Below are 16,615 nucleotides of genomic sequence, written 5' to 3' on the forward strand. Positions count from 1 at the left end.
AAGGGAACGTGTTCAGTGCAGATCAGTGAGTAAGCACAAGCCCGCCTTTTTTCAGTGCCTATGCTTAAACTGCCCCCTGGCTGAACACTCTTCTCTATGTACTATGTATAGTACAGTAATAGGAACCCAACAAACCCACCTTAACCAAGTGAGCAGAGGTAACTTCACCAATAATGGGAAATAGCAACTTTGTGAGCTGTTTTCAGCCCTTTGTATACTGTATATAAAACTGTCACAAATACTGCTAGGTATAAAATTGTGTGTTATATTTCTAATTCTTTAGATTGTATGCTTCCAAGGATGGGGCCATGTTTTCTTATCATGTGCCTTGTAAATTATCGATTTACCCAATAGATAGACTAAAAGTTTGGATGTAGATTTAATTTTTCCATATCAAATTGTTCGTGTACTAGAGAAACATGACATTTCAAACTAGTTTCTGATGTTTTATTTGAAAAATATTTGAAAAAAATGAATAAGGTAATTTCCCCTAGTTTATCTTTTAGGGGAAAAAAAATCAGATTTTGAAATACATTATATTTGCCTAAATCCATAAAGGATTTTACACATAGTAGAGTCAAAAAATGTATGTTTATACTACACATAAACATTGTTCTATATCCTACTTTGGTGAGTAGCAACTGGGATCTTAAAAGCTTGCAAGCAGCCATCTAAAAGTAACAATGGGTCTGTCTTCATCCAGAGCAAAGAATAATGAAGAAAACCAATGATATATGGAAACAATTAGTCCAAGGAACTAGCAGACCATGAGATCCTCAGCCTGTATGACCATGAAACCAGAAGAACTAGATGGTACCCGGCTACCACTGTCAACCACTTTGAAGAGGATCAAAAAGGATTTGTTTTGGAACAAAACTCAAAATCATTAAAAAATAAAAATAAAAATAAGACCAGGTTTGCTGGTCTGATAGAGCCTGGTGAAACCCCTGAGACTATGGCCCCTAGCTGCCCTTCAGGTCTGGAATTGAATCCACTCCTGTGGCTTCCAGCCAAATAAAAGACTGGCATATGAGCTGAACATTTACATCAGGTAGATCCATTCCTTGGAGAGACTGATCATGGGAGAACAGAAGGGCAGTGTATGCACAGGGAGACTGCTGGGGGGCAGGAGTACATGGGAGGGAAGGACTATGGGGAGGAGGTGGGAAAAGAGTTGTTACATTGTGGGAAACAGCAGTCAATGTCATGAGACAAAATGTATACATAGAGCTGTATGGAAAATGAATTTGCTCTGTAAATTTTCATCAAAATCACAATAAAAATTAGAAAAATATATGTATGTTTGAGTGCTTGGATCCCAATTACAGAATAAACACTGGAGATTTAAGCAAAGGAATTTTCAACAGATGTGCTTCTAATATCATCTTTTTAGATCCAATGAGCAATTTAAAAGAAATACGAAGGATACTAAACCAGGATAAATGACATCACAATATATAATAAGTCAAATGTGGGAAATTCTACTAGTCAAATGGTCCAGTTTCTTCGACAAATAAAACAGCACTAAAAGAGGAAACTTTCACATAATGAGTCTTAAGAGCATGTCAACCAAATGCAGTGAGCAGGCCTTGTTTACAAATGCATTTGTACAAACCATAACCGTAATACTGAAGTCAGAGTAGATATTCAGTGTCAAGCAATTATTTTAATTTTTGTCAAATGTGTACTGTAGTGTGGTTTTACTTAAAAAAAGGTTCTGATCTATTAGAGACAAATACCATACTACTTATGGGTAATATATGCTGCCTGGGATTTCTTTTGAAATACCGAAGTAAAAATACAAAGAATAGATGTGGTAGCTGCTGAAGTGGTGAGGGGGTTCATGGAACTAATCTTTCTACCTTTGTGTATGTATGGAAATTTCCAACAATTAGACCTTACAAACTTAACATGTTCAAAGCTAAGCTCTAATTTTCCCACCCATCACAGCTCCACTGCAGCCCTTCCCATTTCAGTTCATGGCAACTCCATCTTTGCAATCGCTCAGGCTGAAAACCTTGGAGTCATCCTTGACTATTTTCCTTTGTTCCCACTCCCACATCCAATCAGTCAAAAAATCCTCTTCATTTCTTGTTCAAAATATATTCAAAATATGACTACTTTTCACTACTCCAATTGTACCACTCCAGTTCAGGCTACTGTTCTCTCTTACCTGGATGATGACCACTGGCTTACTCTGCATCCTACTAGGCTTCACTGCCCCCAGCACATTTGTAATACCAAAAAGAAGAGTGGTCCTTTGAGAATGGAAGGTAGATCACATTACTCCTTTGCTCAAAACCCCCCAGTAATCTCTACTCTTTTCAAAGTAAAACTTAAGTCCTCACCAAGGTCTACGAAGCCTACAATGTCTGGCTCCCATTACCTTCCGGTCTTCATTTCCTACTCTTCCCTCCCTTTTTCACTCTTCTCCAACCAAACTGGCTTCTCTCATAGCTCCTCAAAACACTGGGGGCTTCCATCTTTAGGCCTCTGAAGTAATTACTGTCTCTGTCTAGGCTTTTCCCTCAGACAATTATACTGCTTCCTCCCTCACCTCCTTCATTTATTCAAATGTCACCTTCTTAGTGAGACCTATCCTGACTATCCAACTCAGCACTCCTTACCCTCTTCTCCCTATTTTTCTCCAGGGCTTTATTACCTTCCTACATTAAGTGGTTCAGTCTCTCCCACCAGAATGGGAACAGATCATTTCTAATTTTGTTTGCTGCTTTATCTCCAGTGCCTAGAATAGTACATGGCACATAGAAAACACCAAGTAAATACATGTTGAATTGAAATGAAGTAATCTGGATAGGAGGGAAGGTTGGGGCAATCTATTTCTGTAGTGATACCACTTCAGAAACCTAAGGAGGGATCACTATGAGTCAGATCCGACTTGACAGTAGTACATTTGGTTGTTTTGGTTTGGACAGGAGAAAATCATGGTGGCCCCCAGAAAGAGGCTGTTTTGTTATAGTGAAAACACAGACAGTGGGCAATGAAGATGAGGACTAAATAAAATTCCTTATAGAAATAACGGCACCTTACTCATCTTTCATTTCCAAAACATTTGAAATTTAGGAAAGGATAGAAAGGAATGTCCTTATTTCAGGATCCTAGGAAGCTTATCCCAAGTCATCCAGTGAGTTACAGTTTAAGCTTTCTAGTATGTTTCCAGTTGGACTAAGATTCTAACTAATGGGTCTTTCAAATACCCCTTTCTGGTTAATTGCACAACTTCCATAAATAAAACATGCCCTTTTATAGCAGCTGGTATTCCCTATACTCTGAAACTCCACTAAATATTAAAACTAGTGACTAGGCTGGAGATCTCAAAGCAACCCAATTCACCTCTTTTGTTTAATCTTCCCCTTCCCTATTTTAGCTCCATGGGCCTTCACATGGAAGTAGGTGATTGCACGTAGCTGATCTGGGATGGAAGAATGCTGGAAGGTAGGAAAAGGTACAAATAATCCCCCAAACCAGGATCTCACATGAACCATGATGGACACCAGTGCTTCCAACACCACCCAGAAGCTAAAACAGGCTGAGCCTCCCATCCCTTTACTCTAGCAACTCCAAATAGGGTGAGGCACACCTTTTATTAAAAGAGTTTATAAATAGAACTTAAAAAAAAAAAGATATACTCCTCAAACCTACCCATGGATGGGACTGTGGACTAAGGGCTGGGGACTGGTGGCATTTATCCCAATAACCTGGAGCCAAAACAGGTTCTGTCTTCATCACTGTCCTGGGCCTAGTGTACCCAAAGCAAAAACTTGCTGGGAGGATTACAGACCCCCAGATTGGAAGAGCTCTCTCAGGCAGAGGATATTTCCCTAAGGTCTCAGCAGCAAGTTCCTGTAATTAAAGGCACATTACTGGGAAAAAAGACCCCTGGACGTAAAGAAGGACAGAATCCTTTTCTGGTGCCAGCAGCAATGAAGTTTACTGGTTGAAACTATCTGAATCTGGGGGAAGGAAAAAAGTTTTATGCATAAATCTCTTCTAGTTCCTCATTCTGAGCTGAGTTGGCCAACTTATGTAAATCTCTTTTTTAGTCTCTTTAACACTCAGTTGAGTTGGCGGCTTGTGCAGTAGAAAAAGGATGAGATGGCAATGGTAAGGCAAGGAAAGTCAGAGGCTTGGACCCCAGGAATCTGGAATTACGTGCTGTGGGTTGGCCTTAGGAGGTGAATGAGTTTCCTGCAGTGTTTGGCAGAGGCAGGCCTGGGACTGCTACCACTGTGTGGCAGTAACTGATTCCCCAGAGATAGCAGGGCTAATTTTTCACTGGCACCTAAGGACACCAGCACCTGTGGGATAGAGAGCAAATGAAAAAATAGAAAATGAGGCTCAGAAATTGCCATGTCAGAGATGCAGAGAAATTCTAATTGGTCTAGCAACTCTGACTTCAGGAAAAAGAAAGAGAAAGAAAAGGGACCCCATGGCTCAACTCTTAGTCAAACAACAGGCAAGCCTGAAGGTGAACAGTAACACAGGGAGGTGCTCACTCCTTGCAACAACCAATCATATAGGATCAAAAGGGTAGCATTTGCCCAGGGATAAGGCTCAGAAGGCAGGAAGGGGTAGGAAAGAAGGGTGACTAGAAATGGTAAACACAGGGAGGAAGTGGGAAGAGTGCTACTATATTGTGGGGATTGCAATCAATATCACAAATCAAAATACGTATGAATTGTTGAATGAAAAAGCAATTTGCTCTGTAAATATTCACCCAATCACAATAAAAAGTTTAAAAAAGAAAAGAAAAGGGGTTTTGGGGACTCACAATAGATTGATCGTATGGGAGAAGAGATCCACTTACATTCTCTTTGGTTAGACCACAAAGCCAAATACCAAGGGACCAATATACTTGCCCCCAAGAAGAGGTAATGAATGCAGCAGTGAGAGTAGGCCAAAGGTCTGATTCTCAGTCGTGGATCCAGACCAGTGGGCTCCAACCTCATTACCTCCAAGGATTCCTTTTATTATTTTCCCACACAGATTTCCAGAAATTCTGATTATCATTATCACCATCTCATCAAAATTTCTGTCTTGCATGAACCACCCAATATTAGCACAATGAGCTATTCTAATGTGGGGCTTTTATCTTATTATAAGTTGATGTGTAGTTTCCATTGGGCTTTTTATACACTGAAAATTGAGCAGAAGAGGCAGAGTAAAGTAATGGTTAAGAATATGAGCTCTGCACTCCTGTGGTTTCCAGCCAAATGAAAGACAGGCGTATGAGCTGAACATTTACATTAGGGAGATACACTCCTTGGAGAGATCAATCATGGGAGAATAGAAGGGCTGTGTATGCACAGGGAGACAGCTCAGGGGGCAGGAGTGCATGGGAGAAAGGGCACAGGGAAGAGGTAACTATGGGGAGGAAGTGAGAAGGGAGCTGTTGCATTGTGGGAGATTACAGTCAATGTCATGAGACAAAGCATACATGAACTGCTGTATGGAAGATGAATTTTCTCTGTAAACTTTCACCCAAATGACAATTAAAAAAAAAAAAGAGTATGGGCTCTGGACTAGGACTCCTGAGTTAAAAAGTCCAATCCTACATACTAGCTTGGTAACTTGGAAAAGTCATTAGATTCTTGTGCTTCAGTTTCCTTGCTTTCAAAATGAGAATAATAGTTTAAACCAGATAAGAAAAGTAAAATGTTTAGCATGGTGCTGTTCCCATGGTAAATGCTAAGAAGACAGTCATCACCTTCACAGCCCTCAGAATGAAATCACTCTATACCTCACCATCTCCTAGCTTCCCCCCATCTCCCTCCCACAGAGCCTCTGTTGTTGTTGTTGTTGTTTGCCGTCGAGTCGGCCCCAACTCATAGCGACCCCTCCTTGGGTTTCCGAGGCAGTATCACTACGGAAGTAGGATTGCCCAACCTTCCTTCCGAGGAGTGGCTGGTGGGTTTGAACCGCCAGCCTTCTGGTTAGCAGTCAAGTGCCTTAGGCACTATGCTACCAGAGCTCCTCACAGAGCCTCTAGACAGTGAAAGAAACCCTCTTCCAGGTCCCTTCCCTTCTCCAGGGTGGTTGCTGTTGTTATGTGCCGTTGAGTCGGCCCCGACTCATAGTGACCCCTCCTTGGGTTGCCGAGGCAGTATCCTACAGAAGTAGATTGCCCAACCTTCCTTCCAAGGAGTGGCTGGTGGGTTTGAACCACCAGCCTTCTTGTTAGCAGTCAAATGCCTTAGGCACTAAAACCCCTGGGATGAACACAGCTTGGATTTCTGGATGTCCCAACTCCTTAAAAACGATCTCAGAGAAATACTGTGAAATACAGAGGGCCAGATGATCACGTCTCCTAAATCCCCCTGGGATGTACCTGATGGATGCAGGGCTCCTGCTGGAGGCTCCGAAGGGCAATGAGGGCAGCCTCCTTCACATTTGGCTGAGGGTCTCCACATACCATCTCTAGGAGCCGCTGTGGTACTTGGCACTGTAACAGCTCCTCCCCTAGTCCTTCAGGCCCCAAGTTGCCCAGAGCTGATGCAGCATTGCGCCGGATACCAGCGTGAGGATCTCCAAGCAGCTGAGTCATACTGGGCACCGCAGCTGCCAGGGCAGATCCCAGGGGACCAGCCTGGTAGGCTGCGTTGCCCACGGCAAAGATGGCACTGCGCCGCACAGCAGGGTCCTTGTCTCCAAGCCCCAGCAACAGAAGGCTGAGCAGTCCAGTCTGGCTCTGCAGTGCCCCACGCAGGGCCATGCTGTGTTGGAGCAAGTGACCCAAGAGCCCGTAAGTTCGAGCCCGCACAGAATTCTCTGGGTGGCCCAGGAGGCTGCGCAAGGGCCGATAGGATTCATCAGAGCCAGCCAGGAGTTGTTGGATAAAAGCCAAGTGGTTGGGAGACAGTACCCGGGCTGTGTGGGCCAGCAGGGAGAGAAGGTCAGAGGTCAGCTGAGGCTGGTCACCCAGGAGGGCAACTGAGAAGAATGAGATGATGGGGCCAGGAGAGGCAGCCACTGTATTCACAAACTGGCTGAGAGAAGTGAGATCCGTGAGGGCCAGGCGTGTGAGGAGGCTCATGGGCAACTCGACTTGTGGCAACAGAAGATGGTGGCAGCAAACCTGGGAGAATGGGGATGTAGGAAAAAGGGGTTAAGGGAAAGGCAGAGCACAGTGTAGCAAAATAGCTAGAAGGAGGCCAAAAGCTGGGAGAGAGAAAAGCCAAGCTACAGTGAGAAGTATCACAGTGAGCTGGAAGACCTGGCCCACTCCCATCCCCACAGTTCAAAGGAGACACAATCTAGACCCTACAGAGCAGGTCTTTTCCAAGTGCATTCCTTGCCCTGTGAGGACTCAGTCTCTCTGCCTTCTAAAAATCCACTGCTTTATTGAGAACTCAGAAATAGAAAGGGAGAAAAAACAAAAAACCCACTGCTTTACACCAAGAATTGACAAAGAATTAATTTCTGGCCACGGAGCTGAGTCCCCAGTGTTCTAGCCCAGGTATCTTCCCCACTGAGCTCCAAGAGGATCCAGTAAGGGGCTAATGGGGAAAGGAAGCACCAGCCCCAGCTCTGCCTATGTGCCTCTGTTCAGGTCTAGCTACTTTCTCGACTCCAACTCCTGTATCAAGCCAGATGCTCCACTCTCCTAGGGAGCCAAAGAGAACCGTGGGATGTTAGAAAGTAAATGAGAGTACATGAGGTGGACCATCTTCCTCTCTGTCTGCCCAGTACCTGTAGCAGATGGGCTGCAACCTGCGAGTCCCTGAGGTCGGCCAAGATACCTACAAGGAGATCAGCATCCACATCCAAAGCGAAGGGGAAACAGAGGAGCTGGCAGACAGACAGCACCACGGTGGGGAGAAACTCAGACCCCAGAGGACTAAGGAGGGGAAAGCAGAAGGATATACTTGGTCTTGCACCCTTTATGCCCTTTATAATTCTAATCTTCCTCTTTTCAAATTCCCTTCTCCAGCTCCCCTTCTCTAATCATAGCAACTCTTAGGTTTCCACTCTAATCTTTATCCCATTTCTTGCCTTACAGCTTAAGCTGTCAGCTGCTTCTCTCCTGCCTCCCCACCTCCCACTGCTGATTCCCTGGATCGTCTGTTCTTCCTCCTACAACTCAAACTCACGTCTGGCCTAGCTGATGCAGGAAGCTGGGGGAAAGCAGGTGCTTCAAGGTGGACATGAGGATACTTCCATGCTGGGACAGGTGGCTCAGGCATAACTGGGGCTCCTGAGTGAAGGTGGCCACGGCCAGGCTCAGCAGGGCTGCCATGCCTGGAAACATTGAGAATGGGGACTCAGTGGAGCAGACAAGGGGCCAGATTCTCCTGGTTCCCTATGGTTCCCTTCTCTGTCCCTGAGCAGCTCCAGTGTAGACTCTGCCATCCTCTCCCCAGACAGCAGCAAAAGAAATCTCAGTGGGCTAGCCCAGTTCCAGGCTGCCTCCTCCTAAAGAGGGGTTAACATGCTGGGCCGGCAAAGGAGGCCATGCCGACAGAAAGGTACCTTGAGGTGAGATCAGTGTCCAGTCTGGCTCTGGGCTTTGTAGACTGGACAGTGACAGCTCTTCTTCTTGCACAGATACCCCCTTGGGTAGCCTCAGGGCCATGGAGAAGCGGTGCCACAAAACAGTCCACATTTCTGAACTAGCCATGTCCCTTATTAGGCTAGTCTTTTCCTATTAGAAACAAAATTAGAAGAGGGTGGGTGGGGACACATAAGTCAGGGGTCAAACACCATTTTTCATTCATGTCCGCAATGTAAAAGAAAGGGAGTCCCAGAAATAATTCCTCTGTTTTTCCCACCTAGGTTTTCCCTGTTGTCTTATTTTTGTTCTTCTCACACCTTGATCCCCTGACCTCTCAACCCCCATGCATGTCTGTCAAAAACCAGGGTATTATAACTTTTTATTCCACTTAATTCAAAGGGATGCAGCTGAATGGCTTCCTTCAAAGGGTCCACAAAGAGGGCAGGTGGACCCACTGTAAGGCTATCAGAAAGTATGAGAAAAGAGGTGAGTAGGGGTTGCTTCTTCATGCCTATTGTCCAGTGACTCCCCCAAAATGCCCAGTTTCTCCCTCCTTCCTTCCCATCCATCCCAGAATGGACCTGTACCTGGGTGAGGAGCTGCAGCAAAAGGATGAGGAGGCCGTCATAGAATCCGTAGCCACCTGGTGGAATCAGCCGGACCTATTGGAGAGAGGTAGTAAGGATATAGAACCCTAAGAAGAATGAAGCAGCCTCACAGCCCTGTATACCCAACTCCTAATCAAGTAGGAAGAGCCCTTCATTGGTCAGGTGGCATGAGAAGAACTCAGGATTTAGGCATCTTGGTTCCTACCTTTGTTTAAGGAGTAACTCTGTCCTAAAGACACACACTGTCTGGGAGAGTAAGCAGATGTAAAAACAAGCATAGTTTGGAAGATACTTGCTAAATGAGGGCTAGGGGGGCATAGTTGAGAGTGCCTAACTGCCTCTGCAGAGATGCTGGTGGATGAAAAGTTTAACAGGCAGACAGAATGGTGGAGGCAGAAGGAGAACACTACAAGTAGATGTCATAGCTTACTTAAAGGCAGACAGCCGTGAAAAACCATAATGAACTTTGAAAACAGTAACTCCTTTTGAATTGCAGGATTTTAGAACCCAGAGACTGACAGGAAGTAAGCTTTAAGTGGCAGACTAAAAAGTTTGGACTTTACTCCAAAAGCAGCTGGAAGCCACCGAGGACTTTCACACAACTAGCATAGCTCCACAAGGGCATAATATTTGGTCTCTTCATTCACTGCTATATCCTCAGAGCCTAGTACAGTATCTGGAACTCAATATATAATGTGTTCAATACTACTGATTGAACAAATGACCAGATTTGCTTTTAAGAAAGCTCACTCTGGTTGCAGTGGAAAGAATGGAGAGCACAGGGCCTGGGGGCAGGAGATCCTTTAGTAGGCCAGTGCCAGAGCCCAGGGCAGAAACAGTATGTACATAAACCAAGGCAGGTCAATGATGATGCCATGGAGGGAATGGATTTGATCAAAAATAGGAAGGTAGACTGTAAGAGGCTTGGGGAACCATTTAGATGAGGGAATAATGGGGAAGAAGGAGGAGTCCATGATGACTCTAATTTGGTTTCTAATTTAGGCTCCTGGATAAATGTTAGAAATACCACACGAGTATCCTTACATTTGATTTCTCTCTTTCAAGTATGTTGTGGAATAACATATGTGAAACTGCTTTATAAAGTATAAAGAATTCTACAAAAAAAGGATGACCATAATCTGAATAGGAGCTCTGGTAGCATAGTGCCTAAGGCACTTGACTGCTAACCAGAAGGCTGGAGGTTCAAACCCACCAGCCACTCCTCAGAAGGAAGGTTGGGCAATCTACTTCCGTAGTGATACCGCCTCAGAAACCCAAGGAGGGGTCACTATGAGTCAGGTCTGACTTGACGGCACATAAAAACAACAACGATAATCTGAATACGAAGTCTATCCTTTTCACAAAACATGGGAAATACGGCTTCCAAAAAGCAAAGAAAAGAAGAAAGCAGAAAGGAGGTCGTGTAATGGATTGTAAATTCCTGAAGAGTTCACAGAATGTCAGTCATTTTTTCCATCTTTAAGGAGAAAGTCAAGTGCAAACTGCAACAGGAGGGGAAGAGACTAAACACTAGGAATGATTTTGACATTAATGAGCACGAGCTTCTGGAGGAGGGGCCTAAGAGAGGCAGGGAAATCTCATTCCTCAGAGGATTTAGGTCTCTTTTCTCTCTCTTTCTCCATATTTCTTTCTCTCTCAGAGGGGCCTGTTATATGAGGGCAAAGGATAGGAAAGGACTTCTTGACTCCTTACACCTTTACCACTCCCTAGATTATTCTAAGCTCCCTGGCATTTTAGTCTTTGCCCCATGAATGCTGTCCTAGTGTCTGACTCAGAGAAAATGTGTCTACTCCTTCCCTGGTGGACCTCACCTCTGCAGGAGCAGACAGGGCATGTGTGGCTGCAGCAATCCATTCCACAGGCTGGAGGTCAAGGGTCACCCCTTGCTGACAAAGCTGTTCCAATAGACAGGCTGCTGCGCTCTGTGGGAGAGGTAGAAGAGAAGAAATGTCTGAATCTGAGCAGTATTCAGGACAGGTAGAGGAAGAATTTGCCTCTGGTCCATATGAATGCCCCCAGAAACAACTACAAATGGGAAACTGACTCCCCTGCTCCCACAAGGGATAAGGTGAAAAGAGAAGCATAAAGGATGAAAACTCACCACAAGAGAGACGACATGTGAGTGGGTAAAGAGAGTAGCCGTCTCACTGCCAAGTTTCTCCACTCTGAAATAAGGAGATACATCAAGGGATGCAACAGTGTGAAAGGAGGTTGGTAAGTGGCCTTCCCTCACCTCCCTGGATTGCACTCTTCACCTCCAAGGCACAGGTGGTGGGACTCTAGCTCTGTCTTTGTAGAGAAACCTTCACTCTCTCTGCCCCAATCCTATCCAAGGATAGGCTGTAGAGTACTATGTCAGGATTAGATATGTGGATAGGAGATTTCGCTGGAGAGACTCTACTTTATGACTCACCCAGAAGGCAGATCTTGGAGTCGAAGGACAAGAAGGGAGAGGAGGTAGAGTGTCACTTCAGTAGACTCTTCCCAGTCCACTACTTTTACCTACAAAGGAAAACTATCAGGGCAAGCTCTGGTTGAGATGGTGGTGCCCCTGTGACACCCCGACCCATTGCTGGCCTACCTTGCCCTGGACCAACATCAGCATTGACTCCAAAGCCAGGGGCTCTTGCCCCAGAAGACGGCACAAGTGTTCACTAACATGGCAGCAGGAGTAGAGAACCTAAGGGAGCAGGAGGGAGCATGCTGTGAGGCAGAGCAGCCCTTGACTTCAAGACTGGAAGGCTCAGTCAAAATGCAGGCCAGTCTCTTAACAGATCTGGTATCTGCCTTGGGGATGTGAGAAGAATTCAGGCTACTTTTTCCTCTTCTTTGAAATAGAGATAGGGATATTTTTCAGTTTTGGTGAGGACTGAGTAAGAGAGGGGCCAGCTCAGTAAAACAACTAATTTAAAAACAGAAAGACATCCTCCAATGGGGGTCTCTCAATTGCTCTTTCTCACTCTTTCTCTCTCTCAACCTCAATCTCTTTTTAGAAGTCCTTGGTATTAAAAAGAAATATGAAGTACCAAGAGTTGTGGGCTGGCAGTACCTTGAGAAAGTGAAGGCATAGGATGGGATGCTGCAGGCCAGAGATGAGAGATGGCCTCAGTTGGCTGCTGTCTTGGGTCAGTTGATTTGCCAAATACCGAGAGACCTACAGGGACATACATGAAGTCACAATCCTATCCCTAAGATTCCAATCTTACTTCTCTCACATCTCCAACTGACCAGGACCCTCAACTCCTAACTAGCCACTCCCCTGGGTTTACCAGAAACCTGATATCCCATTCTATCACCAATCTTCACAGCTAAAAGCAATGCCTAGTTTGGCCCAAGTGTGGGCAGGTACAGAGGAAAGGGTTACTGGCCACCAGGGAGTGGGAAAGCCCCCAGTTGCTGGGATACGAAGAGCAGGAAATTGTCACTCAGACCTGCTCCTTGGCTTCCCAGCAGTCAGGCAGCCCCACAGGAGCAGTGCACATGGCTGCCAGCGCAGAGGAAATGGCTCCAGGCAGATCCTCATTCTGCTCCCGCAGTGGCTGGCTCACTTGTGGGGCTCCTATGGAGAAAGGCAAAGATACAGGGTGGGCTTTGGTTGTTCTTCTCAGAGCCCATTCTTTCTTTCACTTCATACCTATTTATTGGGCACTCACTCAATGCCAGGCGCTATTTGAGGCGGTGACAGTGGAAAGAGCAGAGCCAGACCTATGTAACAAGTAAGTCAAGGGAACCTCCCCTCTGCACCAGTTACCTGGGGGTGTGTGGAAAGGGAGCTGTGGAATCGTCAAGCCATGAAGAAGCCCATCCAACACGGCCTGCTGTGTAGTCAGCAGGCTGGAGTAAAAGGTTTTGGAGATGGCCCGGCTGTTCCCATCCATGGCTTCACACAGAACAGTAAAGCACTGAAGGAGAGAAGGGCAGTGTTAACATCAGGGCATCAGAAAGCTGACTGGGCTTCATGTAAGGAGCAAGAATCCCCTGAGAATCTGAGAGAAGAGGATTAAAAACCCAGGGGAACACACAGCTATCTAATTCTAAGCATTCCTTACATGGAAAATGCATTATAACTGCCTTCACATTTCAAAGACAGGAATTTTAGATATCAGTCCTTCCATTCTCTGATCAGCTGCTTCCTACATGTTATTTCTCAAAGTGTTATCTGTAGACCATGCTACTCACTGCACAAAGACATCTGCAAAGTACTGGCCAGTAGCATGAGTCACTGTTAGATTGTCCATGACCAGGCTGAACTTGGCCAAAATTTAAGTTAGACATTACTAGTGTCTTGACACGAAAGACTGAGGGATAGTAAAATAGGTTCTCAGACCAGAAAAGTTTGAATGGACTGTTAGCTGAAGGAATATCACCCAGATCTGTGTTCCCAATTAGCAAACTGAACACTGACCAGACAACTGCTCACTTCCTTTTTTTCAGTTTTCTCATTCACTCTTCCATTCTCCTGTCCCTCACCTCCAGAATCCATATAGTTTACTAGTCTTTAAAACAAACAAGGTAGAGAATTACTAGATGATCTGCAAGTCCCTTTAAGAAGAAATACTATTTGTGATCGTTTTATGTCTCCCCAACTAGACAAACCCTAGTCCCTTAATGGTGGGAACTTTCTCTTACACAGTGTGAAGCACATAGTGGATATTCAACAAATGTTTGTTACATTAACTTGGTCTGACCCTATATGGTCAGAAGAAAGAGGATGGGAGAAACATGGGCAACAATAAGATAGGCAGGAATTTGGAGTGGAGCAAATTACCATAAGGCTGTCCCTCCGCAAAGTCTGCTCAGAGTCATCTGGTTGGGCCAGCAGTTTCCCCAAGAAGTCCAGAAAGAGGTTGGCAGCCTCCTGAAACACCGGCAAGCTGGGAAAAAAATGAGCCCCTGGTTCTTTGTCATCTCTAATAAAAGCCCAGATGTCATGACTGGGGCAGTTCTGGGCAAAAAGAGTCCCTGTAAATGAGCACATCTAATTGTTCTTTCCTGTTTCCCCTACTAAATACATCCAGTCTCAAACATACAGCCTCGAAGGCCCTTCTTTGCCATCTGCTCTAATTATTCACATCTCAACCCTTTCTTTTAGGGCCATGGTTGCTAGGAATTCTTAGAACCTGAAAGCATGTGGATAAAGCTGGAGGTGTCTCAGTGTCTTTAAGGGGCCAGCAGAACTCTGAGGAGTCACTCATCTGATTCCTAAACCTCTCACAAAGCAGTTTCTTCTCACTTAGCCTCTTCCTAAGGAGGGGGAGGGGAAGAAATTGGGTTAAAATCGGAGTAAAACAGCTGACAGAGAAAAACTGTCTTCATCCTACCTGTCGCTTATCTGGCTCCTCTCCAGGTTGAAGGTGCAGGCAAAGTAGGCCTGAATCCCAGCCATCAGTTCCCTCAGGAAGGTTCCATACCATGATTGCTGCCAAGGAAGAGAATAGGGAGCAACAACTAGATGAGGAGATGGAAACAAAGAATAGAAAAAGCAGCAAAAATAGGTGGAACCCTTACAGAGGCAGAGAGAGCCTATAGACTGTGAACAGCCTGGCAATGTGTCCTACTTGGCTTACACAGAATTTTAAGTTTGAGAGGCTTTTCCTATGGTCAGTTTTTCAAAAGAGCTCAAATTATCTTTCTCAATTCCTTAAAAACACCCAAGATTAACACTTACCAGCACAGTGCAGCTTGCCAGCTGCCTCAGCTTAGGCTCTGTTAAACGTTCCTCTACTCTGCCTCTGTAAGGGTTCCCCTGCCCTCTTAGCTCAGCTGCAGTAGGACACAGCCGGGGGAAGTAGAGTGTGGCCTCGAACACACTGATTTTTAATTCCAGCCCTGCCACCTACTGCTTCTGTGGCTGTTTGTAAGTTGGTGACTGTACATGAGTTAGATTACTGTTGAATTTCAGTCTCCTGCTCAAAAAAATTAGATCAATAAAGTCTAGGATTTAACATTTCAAAGCACAGTGTTCTAAAAACTGGAAAACTGCACCTAAAAATGTAATTCTTGGGAATCTTGGAAAACTGGAACACTGGGCCTGCATTCTCACATGGTAAAAATGGGTGGGAGCTGAGAAGAGGCTGCCCCATTTAGACTAGGAATGTGAGCTCCAGTTTTATTTTATTCTCTACTATTCTGTATAGTCATACACATAGTCTACTTTACTGACCGACACTGTCTGCCTGGTCCCAGAGGCATTAGAATTTGCAATTCCTGTTCTAGTAACTAGAAAGAGGAGGAAAGAAAAATGGGGCATTAGGGTCAAATAGAGATGGAAGTCAAGAGGAGAGAAACCCAAGAAGAGGACACTTCTGTTAGCCTTGAGAGGCTCCTGGCCTGGTGCTCACCTGCTGGATGGTGGTGCTGTCTTGGCTGTGCTTCAGTAGGCTGAGCAGCAGCCCAGGCAGTCCTGCCTCATGGCAGAAGGAATATAAGGCAACAGAGTCACTGCAGCCAGACAGAAGACTGCTCAGGACCTGGAGCGCAGGGAGGAGGTGGGAGGCACCTTCCAGGATGCCTTTCAGAATCTGGGAGACAGGAGGGAAAGAGATAGGGATCAATATCACCAGGGGTGAAGGAGGAGAGACACAGTGTGCCCAGGAAGTTGGCAAGGCAGAACAAACGTCATTCCTTATTTTGGAAATGTAAAACCCAGAGGAGAAGGAGAACAGGGAAACTGTACCAGAGAAAAAGAATAATGCTCAGGTTACCTGAACATATAATAACAGTAACCAAGGGGGAGGGCACCTCCCCTCAGGATCTATCAGATCCAATGCCATTCCTATCGGCTTTTGCCTTTCTCTAGTGCCTACATTTAAAAAAAAAAAAAAAAAAAGTCTAAAAATGAAAAAAAAATGGAAACAAAACAATGTCATTTAACACCAGATAGACAAAGCAACATTATTAACTCTAGGTCAGGGGTTGACAAACTACAGTTGTCAGGCCATATCTAGCCTACTTCTATTTTTCTGTACAGCACACAGTTAAGGTCCCATTTATATTTTCAAATTGTTGGAAGAAAGAAATATAACAATAACACTTACATCAAGTGATTTACAATATGCCATTCATTGTTTCAAATCTTTGTATTTGCATGCTTAATCTTTGTAACAGCCCTATGAAGTAGGTATTTAACCCATTATATAGATGAGGTAACTGAAGTGTCTAGATAGGTTAAAAAGTAATCAAAGATCACATGGCTAATGAGTAGCTCATGAAATTCAAATCCAGGGAGTCTTACTCCCAGAGACAGAACTCTTTTTTTTTTTTATCATCTCTCTCATCATAATTTTATTTTAGACATTTTTTTTTTTATTAGGATTTGGGTGAAGATTTACAGAGTAAATTCACTTTTCATACAGCAGTTCACATATACTTTGTTTCATGTCATTGACCAAAATTTACAATGCAGCAGCTCCCCTTCTACTTCCTCCCCATAGTTACCTCCTCCCAGTGTCCATCCCTTCATACTCTTCTGCAC

The 16,615-nt window shown here is 44.8% G+C and overlaps 1 protein-coding gene across 1 annotated transcript in view; it reads right to left on the reverse strand.

Moving 5' to 3' along the window:
• Positions 1-4,169: 4,169 nt before the first annotated feature.
• STK36 (serine/threonine kinase 36) overlaps positions 4,170-16,615 on the reverse strand; it is a 34,670-nt gene continuing 22,224 nt past the window's right edge. Inside the window, exons 11-26 of the mRNA XM_007959492.1 lie at positions 15,483-15,662; positions 14,463-14,560; positions 13,910-14,015; positions 12,893-13,043; positions 12,573-12,700; positions 12,191-12,295; positions 11,723-11,821; positions 11,555-11,643; positions 11,243-11,306; positions 10,953-11,063; positions 9,094-9,174; positions 8,491-8,662; positions 8,112-8,259; positions 7,711-7,858; positions 6,350-7,096; positions 4,170-4,319 (exon numbers count right to left, since the gene is read on the reverse strand). Of these exons, the coding sequence (XP_007957683.1) occupies positions 4,170-4,319; positions 6,350-7,096; positions 7,711-7,858; positions 8,112-8,259; positions 8,491-8,662; positions 9,094-9,174; positions 10,953-11,063; positions 11,243-11,306; positions 11,555-11,643; positions 11,723-11,821; positions 12,191-12,295; positions 12,573-12,700; positions 12,893-13,043; positions 13,910-14,015; positions 14,463-14,560; positions 15,483-15,662 (2,577 nt within the window). The remainder of the gene's footprint in view (positions 4,320-6,349; positions 7,097-7,710; positions 7,859-8,111; positions 8,260-8,490; positions 8,663-9,093; positions 9,175-10,952; positions 11,064-11,242; positions 11,307-11,554; positions 11,644-11,722; positions 11,822-12,190; positions 12,296-12,572; positions 12,701-12,892; positions 13,044-13,909; positions 14,016-14,462; positions 14,561-15,482; positions 15,663-16,615) is intronic.

This window comes from Orycteropus afer, unplaced genomic scaffold (genome assembly GCF_000298275.1).
Source record: "Orycteropus afer afer isolate SDZICR_OR568_19922 unplaced genomic scaffold, OryAfe1.0 scaffold00002, whole genome shotgun sequence".
NCBI classification, from domain to species: Eukaryota; Metazoa; Chordata; class Mammalia; order Tubulidentata; family Orycteropodidae; genus Orycteropus; species Orycteropus afer.